At 50.7% G+C, this 14,187-nt stretch overlaps 1 protein-coding gene across 1 annotated transcript in view; it reads right to left on the bottom strand.

Moving 5' to 3' along the window:
• Nucleotides 1-13,680, bottom strand: part of ATP12A (ATPase H+/K+ transporting non-gastric alpha2 subunit) — a 28,523-nt gene extending 14,843 nt beyond the window's left edge. The window contains exons 1-10 of the mRNA XM_024751256.1: nucleotides 13,519-13,680; nucleotides 10,405-10,464; nucleotides 9,418-9,621; nucleotides 8,537-8,650; nucleotides 7,474-7,608; nucleotides 7,230-7,347; nucleotides 6,701-6,969; nucleotides 5,347-5,545; nucleotides 5,102-5,211; nucleotides 3,266-3,400 (exon numbers count right to left, since the gene is read on the bottom strand). Coding sequence (XP_024607024.1) covers nucleotides 3,266-3,400; nucleotides 5,102-5,211; nucleotides 5,347-5,545; nucleotides 6,701-6,969; nucleotides 7,230-7,347; nucleotides 7,474-7,608; nucleotides 8,537-8,650; nucleotides 9,418-9,519 — 1,182 coding nt within the window. The 5' untranslated portion in view covers nucleotides 9,520-9,621; nucleotides 10,405-10,464; nucleotides 13,519-13,680. The remainder of the gene's footprint in view (nucleotides 1-3,265; nucleotides 3,401-5,101; nucleotides 5,212-5,346; nucleotides 5,546-6,700; nucleotides 6,970-7,229; nucleotides 7,348-7,473; nucleotides 7,609-8,536; nucleotides 8,651-9,417; nucleotides 9,622-10,404; nucleotides 10,465-13,518) is intronic.
• Nucleotides 13,681-14,187: the final 507 nt, after the last annotated feature.

Here is a 14,187-nt window from a genome sequence, read left to right as displayed (position 1 = left end):
TGCTACTAAGGGCCTGAACTGGACACACCTTTAAATGAGCAACACGACAAGATTAAAAACACCCCTTTCTCTGTTGGCTACTGGTTCTTGATTTATAAAGAAGGAGTGTTCTCTGCAGGTGCATCCTGTCCTTTCTACCCAAGCAGTATGCAGAGAGCTAGACTCTGTCCCAGCCCAGGGGAACACCCTGAATTTGAATCAGGGTGTCTCGCGGGGGAAACTCAGCCTGTCTCTCAAACAGAAACTGGCTGCTTTAGGGAGGCCCGAAGCGCTGTCGTCCTGTGAAAGCTTCTGCCTTGAACACGATCTCCTGGGGCGACCGTGGGGTCAGAGGGCTGGGAGCCGCCTTGTCTCACCTCCTGCCTTGACTGCCCTCCCTGCAGACCCGAAACGTCCTGCACTCAGTCAGGCACGTGGACAGCGTCACGGCCTGGATGTGACAGAGGACGCGAGGGCTGTGAGGACAGCCTCTCACGCACAGGCCTCTGGGGGGACAGCTAAGTAACAAGAATCACAACTTTACCGTCATTACCCTTTGACCTCACAATTCTACTTCTAGATGTAGCCTAATGAGATAATCGGGAAAACTGTGGAAAAATTTATAGACAATAATAAAGTGTCTAAGTCTAGACCTTATTTTATACCAGGTACCCTTCTAAGCCCTGGAAAGAATTTTAGGAAGCTGGAGTGTTTGGGAGAGAATGAGTAAGTTACAAAGAAAAATTCTATCATTTTGGGTCTACCAGTTGATTCTAAACCAGTAGTTTATAGACTTTTGGATATCAGAGATGAGTACAAAAAAAAAAAAAAGAAAACCATGGAGGGCAAACGTAAGGTTGCAGCTTTTTTCACATTGCCAAGTAGCGACATTAAAAAAACCAACTAACCAAACCAAAAACCTCCGTCTACTGTCACTATCATTTTCTGAAAGGTAGGGCATTTTAACACTTAAAGTAGGAATAATAAATACTTTTGCTGTGTATACTGTTCTGAGTGCCCAGAAGTTAAACGGACTCATTTAATTCTCAAAACTATGGCCATGGGTACCATTATTACTGCCTTTTACAAGGGAGGAATCTGAGGTGCAGAGAGTTCAGTGACCGCTAGCAGGGGGCTGAGATGGGACCTGAATTCTGGCCAGCAGGCCCCAGAGTCCCTGCCCTAACCATGCAGGACATAAAGGATAATCTTCTAAATTCAATACTTCCATCTCTATATAAAATTTTATAAAATATTGTCCTAATTTTTCAATTTGCCATAAACTGTGGAAAATATTTTAATGGACCAGTCTCAGTTTGGGGAACTGCTATTCTAAGACTGTCCACTTTGTTTCCTTGGGTTGAACGATGCCCCAGAGACCCTCCAAGGTCATGACACCCAACCACCTTGCTTAGTGCTGAGTGTTGCTCGTGTGTGGATATAAAATGGCACTAATAGCATCCCAGAGGCTCTTTGGCCTCTTCTGAAGGACCCTCTCCTTTCTAGACCAACTCTGGGGAGCCCACTTCTCCCTCAACATTCTGTACACGAGGCCTCACAGCACCCGCTTTTCCTCACATCTCACACGACGAGGAAGCCTTCCCTGGAGGAGACAGAGCCCCGGGGGGACTCTGAGTCTCGTTCATGGTTGGAAGGCCATCCTGCCTAGTCCTAAGAGCATGGTCCCCTGGGTCTGCTGAGTCCTGGCTCTGTCCCTTGCTGGCTATGTCCTGTTTCCTCCTTCTCTACTGCCTAACAGAACTGTTGTGAGAAGTGTGGAAATTAGCACATGGTAGCTATTGTTACAATCATTATTTTAGAATTGCTACTCATTCTATTTTCACTATATTTTTGAACAGAAATCTGATTTCCTCTACATTTTACATCATACATTTTGTTAGTTGTCTGTTTTGCTAACCATGATTTTTTACTGTTCAATCATCCACAAAGATGTTTGCTCCACAGTTATTTTCCAGTCCTAAATTCCTTCCAAAGAAAATGTGTGGGTGGGTGGGACTTCCTGGTGGTGCAGTGGTTAACAATCCACCTGCCAATGCAGGGGACACGGGTTCAAGCCCTGGTCCGGGAAGACCCCACACGCTGCAGAGCAACTAAGCCCGTGCGCCACAACTACTGAGCCTGCACTCCAGAGCCCGTGAGCCACAACTACTGAGCCCGTGAGCCACAACTACTGAAGCCCGCGTGCCTAGAGCCTGAGCTCCCCAACAAGAGAAGCCACTGCAACGAGAAGCCCACACACCACAATGAAGAGTAGCCCCCGCTCGCTGCCACTAGAGAAAGCCTGTGCACAGCAACGAAGACCCAACACAGCCAAAAATAAATAAATTAATTTAAAAAAATAAAAGAAAATGTGTGGGTTATCACCAGAAACTTGTACACAAACATGGTTATCCTATTTACATAATTTACTGTTATGCAAAGACCAAGTCACGATGCCCCACTCTCAGCTTTGGAGTCTACAGGGAATCCCACCTGTGCCAGCACCTTGGGCTAGAAACTGTCCTTTGTCCTAACATGACTGCTGGGCACCCCTGGCATGAGGGGTGACAACTAGGCAAGGATCGCCATTCTCTTCCTGAGCCACGGGGGAGAGGAGATCCCTACGTACTGCCTGTGGGGCAGAACGGGAGAGCAGTGTGGCTGGCACTCATTGGTCTTCACAAAGGGCAAGGCTTACCAACATGGCCTGAACTGAACTGCCCAGACTCTGAGCTGCGGTAGAAAAAGCATAGACTCAGGAGTCAGAGGTGTGAAAACTGCTTGTGCCACTTAGATGCTTGTGTGACTCTGTCACCTCAGCGCTTTCTAAGGCCTGTTTCCTCACCCTTCAGTTGGGGTTACTTGGAGCTACCTCACAGGCTTATAATGAGGATTAAATGAGACAAAGCATGTAGAGTGCCTGACACAGACGAGGGGCAGCGCTGCTTCTCCCCATGCCCCACCCTTCTCTCGTCCTTTGGGATGTGGCCGCTGCCCCTCCCTGGCCAAAGTTACCCAGTGCGGGTGCTGTTGCGTCTGTGTGCATGTGAGTGTGTACGTCACACAGATAGCTCACGCGTGGGAACGGCAGGACCTTCACCGTTCTTTTTCTATACTTACTTCAGGGAAACCTGTTATGGGTTTACCAGACGTCCAGGCCCTGCATCTCTGAGGACTATTTTTGAAGTCAAGTGTCATTCACAATACATATTAACCAAAGGATCCTTACACAGGTGGAAATGCTGTTCTAGTGATGATAAAGATTTAGTTGTGACGAAAAACTCACCTGAAATTTGTTGGTCGAGTTAAAAGGTATTTCAGCTACTTTGCGGTTTCTTTTTCTAATTTCCATCACGTTACCCAAAATGACCTCTGAGAATTTCAAAAGAGCAGTTTCTGAGGCATCTCCAACCACAGCTTTCTGCGAATCAAGAGACAAATAGTTGCAGCACATAATCTGGTTCTTCTCTGATCAATTGCAACGAACCAACACGTAACCTAAGCTTACTATCTCCTGGAGAGAGAAAACAATTACCGCACAACCGGTGACTGACTTAGGACTGTTAACTGCAGGGCGCCACCTGCTGGCATTAGGGGAGTTCAGAAAAGTAAGAGCTCTGAGAGCAGGAAGTTTTCATGAAAAAAGCAGTTACGAACTAGATCTTGAAAGACAGGTGGGGAGAGTTCCCTGGCGGTCCAGTGGTTAGAACTCCGTGCTTTCACTGCCAGGGCCCGGGTTCAATCCCTGGTCCGGGAACTAAGATCCTGCAAGCCGCAAAAAAAAAAAAAAAAAAAAAAAAAAAAAGAGAGAAAGACAGGTGGGTTACCTAAAGAGAGAGGAGCAGAAGAAAGCCTTCTAGAAACCAGAAAGCCGTGAAGGAAGGCACATGGTGGGGAAACTCTATTGTGAGAAGAACCAGAAAGCCGTGAAGGAAGGCACGTGGTGGGGAAACTCTATTGTGAGTGCTGAAGCACAGGTGGACACGGAGAATGTGGCAGATGTAAAGAACCCCAAAAGGCAAGCACTGAGGCCTACACTTGAGAAGCAGAAAATAGAGAGGCATGGGAAGTTTTTGAGCAAAGTTAGATGAAGTAGTCCATCTAACTAATGAAGTATTGAAGGAAAATTAGTGGCATGCAAGAAAGACAGGGGAGGGATAAACCAGAGTCATGGAGCCTGTTAAGAGGCTGGTACAGTTGTTCCGATGAAAGGTATTAGTGATAACAGAAACGTAAAGTTGGATGCTCTGAAACAAGAGTAATAGGCCTTGTTGACTCACTAGATTTTTGGGAAGGAGTAAGTTAAAGATGACTTCCAAAAGGATGACAAGTAAAATGGTTACAGCATAGAAAAATAGAAAATTTGGGATAAGATATTAACTTGGAGCAAGTTTGGGTACAGGTGGAAGGTGACAAGTATAGTATGTTGAGTATCTAGCCTGCAAAACCTCCAAGTGGAAAAACACACAGCGAGCTGGAGATGCATGGAATTTGGGTGAGAAATTAGAACTGGAGATAAGGACTTGAAAGATACAGAGAAGTGATTGGCCAAAAGGAGAATTAATGAGCTGGCTGATAAAGAAAAGCAAACAAAAAATATAAGTAAGAGTCAATGAAGGAAAGAGATGGCAAACAGAAAAGCCAGAACACAGATTCAGTGACGCCTGAGAGGGAGAGGGAGAGGGAGGAAAGGAGGGGAGGAGAGAGAGAAGTTTCGTATATTGCAATTATACAAGAGCTCCAGGCAGCCCAGAGGAATAGCTCTAAGACCCCTCCTTCTATTTCTAGCCGATTACATGTTAAACATCAGTGAATGGCATTTATGTAATAAGTAACCTTTGATTATATCTTCTTAGCTGATAAAGAAGTTAGGAAAGTAACTTAAAGGCACATTCATTTTCTGGCAAGAGACAGAATTTTCAAAAGGCCCAAGTGAATATTCTGAGAACTTTTAGATTTCTCGAAGCTAGTTACAGCGAAAAAAGTTTTCTACAGGTCTTGTGATTAGACTTGCTCTTACAGCGTAAACCTACTCAGCTGGAGAGATTAAGTCAAGCACCAAATCAGAACAAGAAAGTGCCGTGGCTCTGCCTGTAACTGAGACCGTGTGCAGGGCCTTCACCTTCATGATGGGGACGCTCTCCTGTCCTGGTCTGAACTCAGCACGGTTACACAGCGTTATGATCTTTGACAGGGAGGCCCAGGTTGCGGAGCTTTGATCAAAGACTTGATCTGGAAAGAAGAACAGGGGATGCCAAGGGTGCTGGGCTCGCACCCACGAACAGCACTATTCACCCCAAGGCTGCAGACCAGACCCTCTGCCGAGTCTGCAGTGCAGGGCCAGGCTGGATGCGCCCGGAGACTCACTCGAATGGTCTTCGCTAGTGTCCGCCACGAAGACCTGGTTGTCGAACCACAGATGGGCCACGGTCATCCTGTTCTGGGTTAGGGTCCCCGTCTTGTCTGAGCAGATGATGGAGGTGGAACCAAGGGTCTCCACTGCCTCTAGGCCCTTCACCAGGCAGTTCTTCTTGGCCATTCGTTTTGCTGTCAGTGACAGAGCCACCTAGACGGAGGAGAGAGGGAGAAGCTTGGAGAAAAACCACCCTTTTGAACTCAGGTTCAATAATGTAGAAACAGGTAGAGCTGGACTAGTGTCAGGTATGGTTATAGATGCAGTAAAGCTGCATCAGCCCCAGTGACTGAGAAAGCATGTAAAGCCCTATACATGGACGTGCCACAGTCCTTTCTTCTGTTAAATGTGGAACACTCTTTTGTCCCTTTGCTCCTTCAGGAAAATGATCCTAAGGCACCCACAGGTCGCAGAGCCAGGCAAGTCATGTGTAATTACAAAGGGGGCCTTGGCTGTCATTCACAAGCAAGAACGCGTAAGACGGACTTCCACCGCTACTTGCCAAAGGGCTTGTCCCAAAGGGCTACCTTGCTGCTTTGGGGAATCAAGAAGCATCTGTTTCACTTTAAGAGCTCCATATTTAAACATTCTTCCCTCTCTCCGAACCCTGCAGATCTCAAAGGGTTCTGTTTGCCTCCAATTCTGTCAGATTACTCTCTGCTGGAGTCAGAGGAGACCTGGAATCAAAAACTTCTGCCATTGCTCAGGATGGCGCCAGGCCACCTTCACACAGGACTGAAGATACGAAGCCCCCTTCACTGCCCGTGGGGCCCGCACCGCAGAGAAGGGCCTTGTTCAAGGGTGAGCTAAGCAGGGAGAACCAAAGCTGAACCTGGACGTAAGCACAGGAAGGGGCTGGGCTGCTGCGGGAACACACGGAAGGCATTTGTGTGTGTCCGTGGGAGTGTGAGAGGGAAGAGGAGCGAGGTGAAAAGGGTGCTCAAGTCCCTCAGCTGTAGAAACTGCCAAAGGAGTCTGTTGGTTTGTTTTCCTTTTAAGAACGGTGGAAATGTGGGGGGAGGTATCCGGCTTCTAGAAAATCCGTAAATGGTGGTTCAAGACTGTCTTATCTAGATCTTAAGGGATTTGCAGACAGATCTCCTGAAAATGAAAATATAAGTTTTCAAGGACATTGCATTCAAATATTAACAAATCACAATTCTTTTTGTCCCTCTAAGAAACAGTCTGTTCAGAATGTACCACGGTTGCCCCTGACGGAGCAGACTCAGCTGTGGTGGGCGCTCACCCAGCACGGCAGAATGGCACGTGAGCGGGGCCAGCGTACGACCACTAGCAGTGCAGACTCACAGTGACAGTGGCCAGGAGACCCTCAGGCACGTTGGCCACAATGATGCCAATGAGGAAGATGATGGAGTCCAGGACATGATACTTCATGGACACTGCGATGATGAAGAAAAGGACGCCGATGGAGACTGCCACTCCTGCCACAATGTGAACAAAGTGCTCGATCTCGATGCCAATGGGCGTCTTCGAGTTCTGGACTCCTGAAGCCAGCGAGGCGATCTGCCCAATGACGGTGCGGTCACCCGTGTTGATGACCATGCCAGTCGCTGTGCCTGCGGGTGGAGCAGACATTTTATTCTAGGGGTCCTCAGCTAGGAGGGACCACAGCCTCACGGACCTCTCTTTGGTGGCTTACGTGGCCAGTCAGCTCATGACATTACTAAGGCCAAACACCAGCTCTCTAGGTTCTCCAATTCCACGTTTTCTCTTGGAGAAGCTTTGCAGCAAGTGATGGTAAAGAGAGGAAAACAAAGCCTGAAGACGGAGAAGCGCTACGAGCGGAACATGCGGTCCTGCGAGCAGCTGGACTTACCTTCCAGACAGGTTGTGGAGAAGAAGCTGATATTCTTTGTCTCCAGGGGGTTGTCATGGGTGAACTCAGAGGAGCGGGGCTGGGGCTCAGACTCCCCGGTGAGAGATGAGTTGTCTACCTAGAAGTTTTGAAACAAGTTCAGGGTCAGGCACCTTGTCCCGTCCCCAGTTACGCCGAGACCTGGAAAGACCATAGCAAGCCAGCTGGTCGTGAGCACGATCCTTGGGGTGCCTGTGACGCTCACCTTACACCCCTGAGCAGACAGCACCCTGATGTCCGCGGGGATCTGGTCTCCTCCTTTAATCTCCACTATATCCCCCACCACCAGCTGGTCTGCAGGAACTGTCTTCTTCTCTGAATCTCGAACGACAAGAGCTTGCTGCGAAGGAAAACCATGACCCAGGCCTCAGATTCCCTCCTGGAATGTGATGGCAGTCCTGCACCCTCCCCAGACCTCGGGAAGGGAGGCACTAGGACCCACAGCTGTCAGAAGAGCAGAAAATGAAACAAAGACTTTTACTTGGGGCCTGGAGACCCCAAGAACTATTGTTTCTTGAGAAGGAGCTCATGGAGATATTCTTGGACCCAGAAAATTCTGCCATGGGAGGGTACGGCAAAGCGACAGCCCTGAGCCTGGCGTGAAGGGAGACCATTAAGGACGAACGATCCTGCTGGGAGGTCCAGGAAGACTCCTGAAGGTTGAGCCAAAGGGTTTAACAATCTTGCTCAGGTCGGGAAAACTTTAATGGCGCGAGAGAAGGGTCTCCACTTCCTAGCACAGAAGATCCCACCCAGAGTCCCCTCTGTCCAGCAGCTCTGCAGACCAGCGAGGGTGCGGTTTTCCTGCCGCGCTGACAGCAGTGCACGGTCTCCCTAGAGGACCCCTCCTGGGTTCCTGTGGGCGGAGGGACGGGGGGGCCTCCCATACTGAGAGCACATGCGGGCAGGCTGAGAAATGGGAGCAAAGAGGGTGACACTTAAAGAATCCCAGGTCGGCCTCCTTGGTTCCCGCTCAGAACCCCCTGGACTGCTTTTGTCTAAACAGTTCACCAGCGCTGAGGAGAAACCACAGGAGATGCTGTGCAACGACTCATGCTCCTGTCCCACTCTGCTCTCGACTAAGCGCTTTTCTCCATTTTATCTCGCTGATCATCTCAAAACCCTGGGAGGAAACAGGGGCTCCACAGAGATTAGGTCACTTTGCAGGCAGCAGGGAGGGGGCCCAGGCCTCCAAGCTCTTCCACTCCCCCAGCCTGATGCTCGCTCATCTCAAGTCTCGCAGACACCACAGTGGGTGCCGCACCCACCTGTGGGATCATCTGGCGGAAGCTGGCCATGATGTTGGTGCTTTTCGCCTCTTGGTAATAGGCAAACACCCCGGTTAAAATAACCACCAGGGCAAGCACGGAGCCCAGGTACACCTGGGAGAGGGGGACAGGCATCGATCAGAAAAACAAGCGTCAGGAATGAGCCGGAGCCTAGGGCCAGGGTGCTCCATGGCCAGTGAGAGACATGGCAGTAGTGTCCTGGTGTAAATTGCAGGCCACACCATTTACGCACTTGAAGTATATAACTAAGTGATCGTTAATAAGGTACACAGTTGTGCGACAGTCACCACAATCCGTCATCCCAGTAAGTCCCCTTGAGCCCACTGGCCATCACTCCCCACTCCAGCCCAGCCCTGGCAGCCCCTGACGGGTCTGCTTTCTGAATCCAGGGCGGGTCTGCTCTGAACATTTCACATCAATGGAATCGTGCAGCATGTGGCCTTTCTCATCTGGCTTCCTCCTCTCAGCATCGTGTCGGCCAATACAGTTTTGTGTTTCAGTCCTCTGTTATCAGCAGGCACAGAAGCTCTCCACGGCAGAGGGAGAGAATTCGCTTTGAGGAGAGGAAGCCCCAAAGCGCTTCACGTGGATATGGACCCTTTTTCTCCACGTAGGAACTTCTGTGTTTCTCTCTCTCTCTTAAAAATCCATGCTCACACTGCCTCTGAGACACCAGAACGTCAGATATAATTTCTGTTTTACATTTTGGAAAATGACTGATTTTCTCAAACTCACGTGGTGACTGATCAGTGGTGGACCCCTGACCCCAGCCCAGTGCTCTGCCCTTGCGTTACGGTGCTGACCCCTCACCGCCCCCCGCCCCGTTACCACCAAACCCAGGAGGAGCCCCAGGGCCTCACGCTGTCCAGGGAGGAGGACTTATCGTTGGAGTACTGAATCCCATATGCGATCCAGCACAGGACGGCTCCTATCCACAGGAGGATGGAGAACCCCCCCACCATCTGCTTGAGGAACTTGATAATCTTCGGGGTTTCCTTGGGGGGGGTGAGTGTGTTGGGCCCATCCCGAGCCAGGAGCTCAGCAGCCCGGGTGCTGGAGAGACCCTGAGAAAGCAGAGCCAAAAGAAACAGAAATCAGACGTTTCTCCCCCGTTGGGTTGGATGTCACATTTCTGCAGAGGGTGGGTAGCGGTTACTATGTCCCAACTCAATCACTGCGCCACCCAGGGAGCTTCGCCTGTCAGACTCCGCCATTCCCTCAGCATGCCCTTCGGCCTCTCACATGCCGTCTCGCAGAGCAGCGTGGCTGCTGAGCGCTTTCCTACACGTCTGCCTCCCCCGCCCACTGCGAACTCCTGAAACCCAGGCATCGCCTGGTCCTCACACTGCAGGTATTCTTGTTGACTTGAACAGGTGCACCCAAATCTCCTGATGTTAAGACACCAAAACTTTTGAGATTTGAATTCACGGAAGGAAGCCCTACTTCTGCGGTGGGAGATTTTATGAGGCACGTGGTGTGCCCTGCAGCCTTGTCCCTTTCTGGAGGAGGCCTTGATAAGACCCTAATACGTCCTGGGCACAGGGTTTAAAAGCAACCCCTGATCGTGACAACGAGGAAGCATCCAAACCTTCCTGGGGTCACCACAGCTTCACTGCGGTCACAGTCAAAGAACTGCCTGTGACCAAGCACACAGCTCAACAGAGGGCTTGGCCAGGGCTGTGGTTCAGACGAGCCAGCTCCCGAGGGGAACCAGCCCTGTCTCGCATGGTGGGCATATGGGTGGCTGGCATTCTCAGAGTCGCAGCTTTGGGTCACTCATTCTTTTCCGCAAACCCTGAGCATAGTCCTGGGATTCTCTCCCCATCACTGGTTCTCCGGCGACTTACCGTAATGATGTTTGTCCCGTATTTTGTTTCCAATTCCTCCTCGCTGAGCTTGTGATCGTCCTGAAGCCCGTGAAAAGAGAACCAGAGCGAATTAGATCATCCCAAGGCTCAAACCCTCGGCCTCGGCAAGTGCGTGGAAGCTGGGAGTAGCGCTGAGGAAGGCAGAGCGGCCAGGGAGTGTGGGATGAAGAGAAGGAACCTTTGTCCCAGGGGCTACTGCGGCCAGAGAAGAGAACCTCGCTGCAGGACAGGTCACTGGCCAGGGGATTTTCTGGCCACCCCTGAACAGTTCAGACTTAACTTGCCATTTACCACAGAGCAGCTGTCCTTAGTTTTTCTGAGCAAAGCAATGCATTTCACCTCAGTCTGGTCTCCAGCACATGCAAATCCTAGCACACCTGTTGTCCAGGCACCAGTGATCTGGACACTTAACTCAGACCTGAACTGTGGGATCCACGGAGGGCTGTGAGTAGTGCCAAACCATTTCATGTCCTGACTGTTACCAATGCGGCCCTCACTGGGCAGGCGGTCTGGTACAGAGAAGCATGCCTTTCCTTATTCCAGTACTTGAGACTCAGTTCACTGTCAGAGAAGCCCCCAGATTAAAAACCTGCCAAATAAATACCGGCCGGGAGGGGGGGGGGCACACTTGCTAATTTTGCCACAGAATCATTAGGCTAAAGCAGAGTCTCGCAACCTTGGCATTATCGACATTTGGGGCCAATAATTCTGTTGTGGAGGCTTCTAGCCACCAGTGCCCTCCCTTAAGAAGTGATGACCATAAATGTCTCCAGACATTGCTGAATCTTCCCTGGGGAGCAAAGTCCCCCTCTCCTCTCCCTTTGAGAATCTCTGGGCTAAAGGACTAGAAGCCTCTTCCTGTGGCAGAAAACCCCGGGCTAAGTCTTCCTCACCCCACCTAGAAAACCCAGCATTCAGGATTCTAGAACTCTGATTGTCTGAAACAAAAATTTATACTGTGACTGGTACCAGAACCATCTCTTTTCTCAAGTATATGCAAAAAAGTTTCATGTTACAAAAGAGCTTTTTTTTTTTTTTTTTTTGCGGTACGCGGGCCTCTCCCTGTTGTGGCCTCTCCCGTTGCGGAGCACAGGCTCCGGGATGCACAGGTTCAGTGGCCATAGCTCACAGGCCTAGCCGCTCCGCGGCCCAGACCGGGGTGCGAACCCGTGTCCCTTGCATCGGCAGGCGGACTCTCAACCACTGCGCCACCAGGGAAGCCCGCGAAAGAGGCTTGATCTGCCTTGCTCGTTTGTTCATTGTACCAATATCAACTGAATGTGGTACTGCCGGGGAGTCAAAGGATTAAGACACAGTTCTGTGTGTAGTACACCAAGTCCTGGGCAGAGAAAAGTTAAAGGATGATTAGAGCCATTGGTTTCATGGATGGACCTCAGATTTTGAGGGGCTGTACTGCACTATCGTCTCCTGCTAGCCCGGCTCTGGGGATGAGAGCAGGCCAGGGTGCGGGAGTGAACTCTGCTGGAACAGCACAGGGCAGCACCAGGTGGCCCAGGCTTGAGTCACTGTCTGCCTGCGTCTTCAGAAGCCGGGGATGTTAGAGTTCTCATCAAGGTTCTGACCTGCTGGAGGGGTCGGGTTGCAAGGGCATCCAAGTACGCAGTCACGAGTTATAGGACTCTTGTGAGAAGGTTGTGAAAAGGGAGGGAAAGAAAGATGTATCTCAGCAAGGAAGCAAGGGGACACTTTGGCCAATACTATGGAAATTATTTTTCTGTATTATACATCTTCACAAAATGCTCCAATCTCAAGGGAGGTTCTCATTGTAATTTACAGGCATATGATACAATGGATATATATTCATGTTGTAATTAGCAATTTCAAGTAAGACTAGTTATGTCTTCACCCCTAACTGCTAGAGATACGTAGGAAATAAGAATGACTATCTCAGTCTTTCTCCTGCTTTCTCTGTAACCCTCTTAACAACTCTAAGAGGGAGGTACCATTTTTAATTCCAATTTTTCACAACAGGGAACTGAATTTCAGTCAAACTGGGATTTCAGTTCAGGTCAGTCCAGTTCCAGGGCTGTGGTCTTAAGTGTCATCAGAAGATACATGGACAAATGCCTAGTGGTGTGTGCTGTTGAATGCGCTCTCCAGGAAAAATAAATAAAGAGCTCCGATTTGTAGCATTTACTGATTGCTCAGCCCAGTCACACTTCACGCTACTAATACAGTATGAGTCAGCTTGCCGAATTCCTGAGTGTTTAACAATTGGCTCTGGAGCACACATAAGCACACACTACTACCAGCTGCTCAAAGAATCACAGCTTTAAGGTCTGCAGTGAAGTGCAGGGACAATCTAGCATAATCTCAAACTCACGTAGAAGTTTCCCCTTTGGCATTCCTGAGATGCGGTGTCACATTTCAGTCCCAGGGCAGCTCTTTTCCAGGGCAGCCAGCTTTACTAGAAACAGGGTTGCACGTCCACAAAACACTTCCACTAAGAACACTCTCACTCTTATCTCACTTTTCTCCTGACAGACCCACAAAAATTGTTTATTTCCCATTTTACCTAAAGAAAACGGAGCTTCAGCAAAGCTAAGTAGTTTGCTCCCAGTCACAGATCAGCCACGAGAACTGGACCTCAGCTGAGCCTAAGGTTGTCTGAAGCCAAGCCCAACTCTCTTACGGCTGAAATTCTTTCTCGTGGGGCAAATATACCCAGAAACCTAGCAAGTGTAGTGCTTTTGGTTTTCCTCCGGGGTGGTTCTGCCTCAAATAGTTCAATCTTATCAGCTAAAATGTGGCAGCTGGCTGCTTGTATCATCTCGGCGAAGCCACCAGGAAGGAGAGCGGTCTGGGCCTTCCATGCCTGTGGGGACTGGAGTCAGAGACTCCCTCTGAGTGAGTCCCACCTGGGCGTGCCTACAGCCTGAACGCAGGGAGCCTTCAGAGGCCTGACCCCTGGGCAGATATTATCACACCATTGTTTTTAAAAAAAACAAGGAAACAAGTCTCAGGGCTTTTCAAACTCTTGAGACCTAATTTTCTTCTGTGGGAGGTGGGTTATAGGGGCGAGCTCTCAGCGGGGAGGGCAGTGCTCAGGGGCACCCGGTTGGCTCAACTGACCAGATCGAGTTCTTTCTTAAGCTCCTCTTTCGGCTGATGCGTTTTGCGTTCCAAGCAGTCCTTTTTCAGGCCCCCGTACTTCTTGTCATGCCCCTTGTCCGTTTTCTCAATGTCTCCGCTTCCGCTGAGCTCCACAGAGTAAATTTCTGTTTTCTGAAAGAGAAGCAGAGGTGCGGTGCTGGCCCGAGGTGGGTTTTCCGAAGCGGAGCTGAGGCCTCCCCGGCGGCACCTGCAGGGAAGACGCGCCGCCCTCCCTCCGGCCCCTCCTCCCGGGAGCTGCTCCCTCCCCGCCCGGCGAACAGCGCCCCCCGCGCCCTCTCCCTCCTCTGCTCCGGGGTGGAGGGCTGGCTGGTCGCGCGCAGGGCTGGGCAAGTTATTTCCCCGGCTCGAGACAAGATCCCCCAGGAGGACAGGGTCTCCCTCGTGCCTGGTCCCCAAGGCACACGCCAGCGCGCCGTTCCTCGGCGCGGGCGCCCACTGAACTCCTGGGCCTCAGAGGCCGGGGCGGCTTCAGGACCACAGCGCACCGGTGGAGTCCCCAGCCCCGCGCCGCCTGCGAATCAGGACCCCCGCGGCCCCTGCCCCGCGTCTGGCTTCGCGTCTTCACGCCGGCAGCCCTGGGTCTCCGCGCAGCGGAGGGAGACGCGCGGAGCCCGCCCGCCCTCTCCT

The sequence above is a fragment of the Neophocaena asiaeorientalis genome, unplaced genomic scaffold (assembly GCF_003031525.2).
Source record: "Neophocaena asiaeorientalis asiaeorientalis breed wild unplaced genomic scaffold, Neophocaena_asiaeorientalis_V1.1 scaffold897, whole genome shotgun sequence".
Taxonomy (NCBI): Eukaryota; Metazoa; Chordata; class Mammalia; order Artiodactyla; family Phocoenidae; genus Neophocaena; species Neophocaena asiaeorientalis.
Note: the sequence above shows the minus strand (reverse complement) of the source record. Positions and strands in the feature narration are given on the sequence as shown.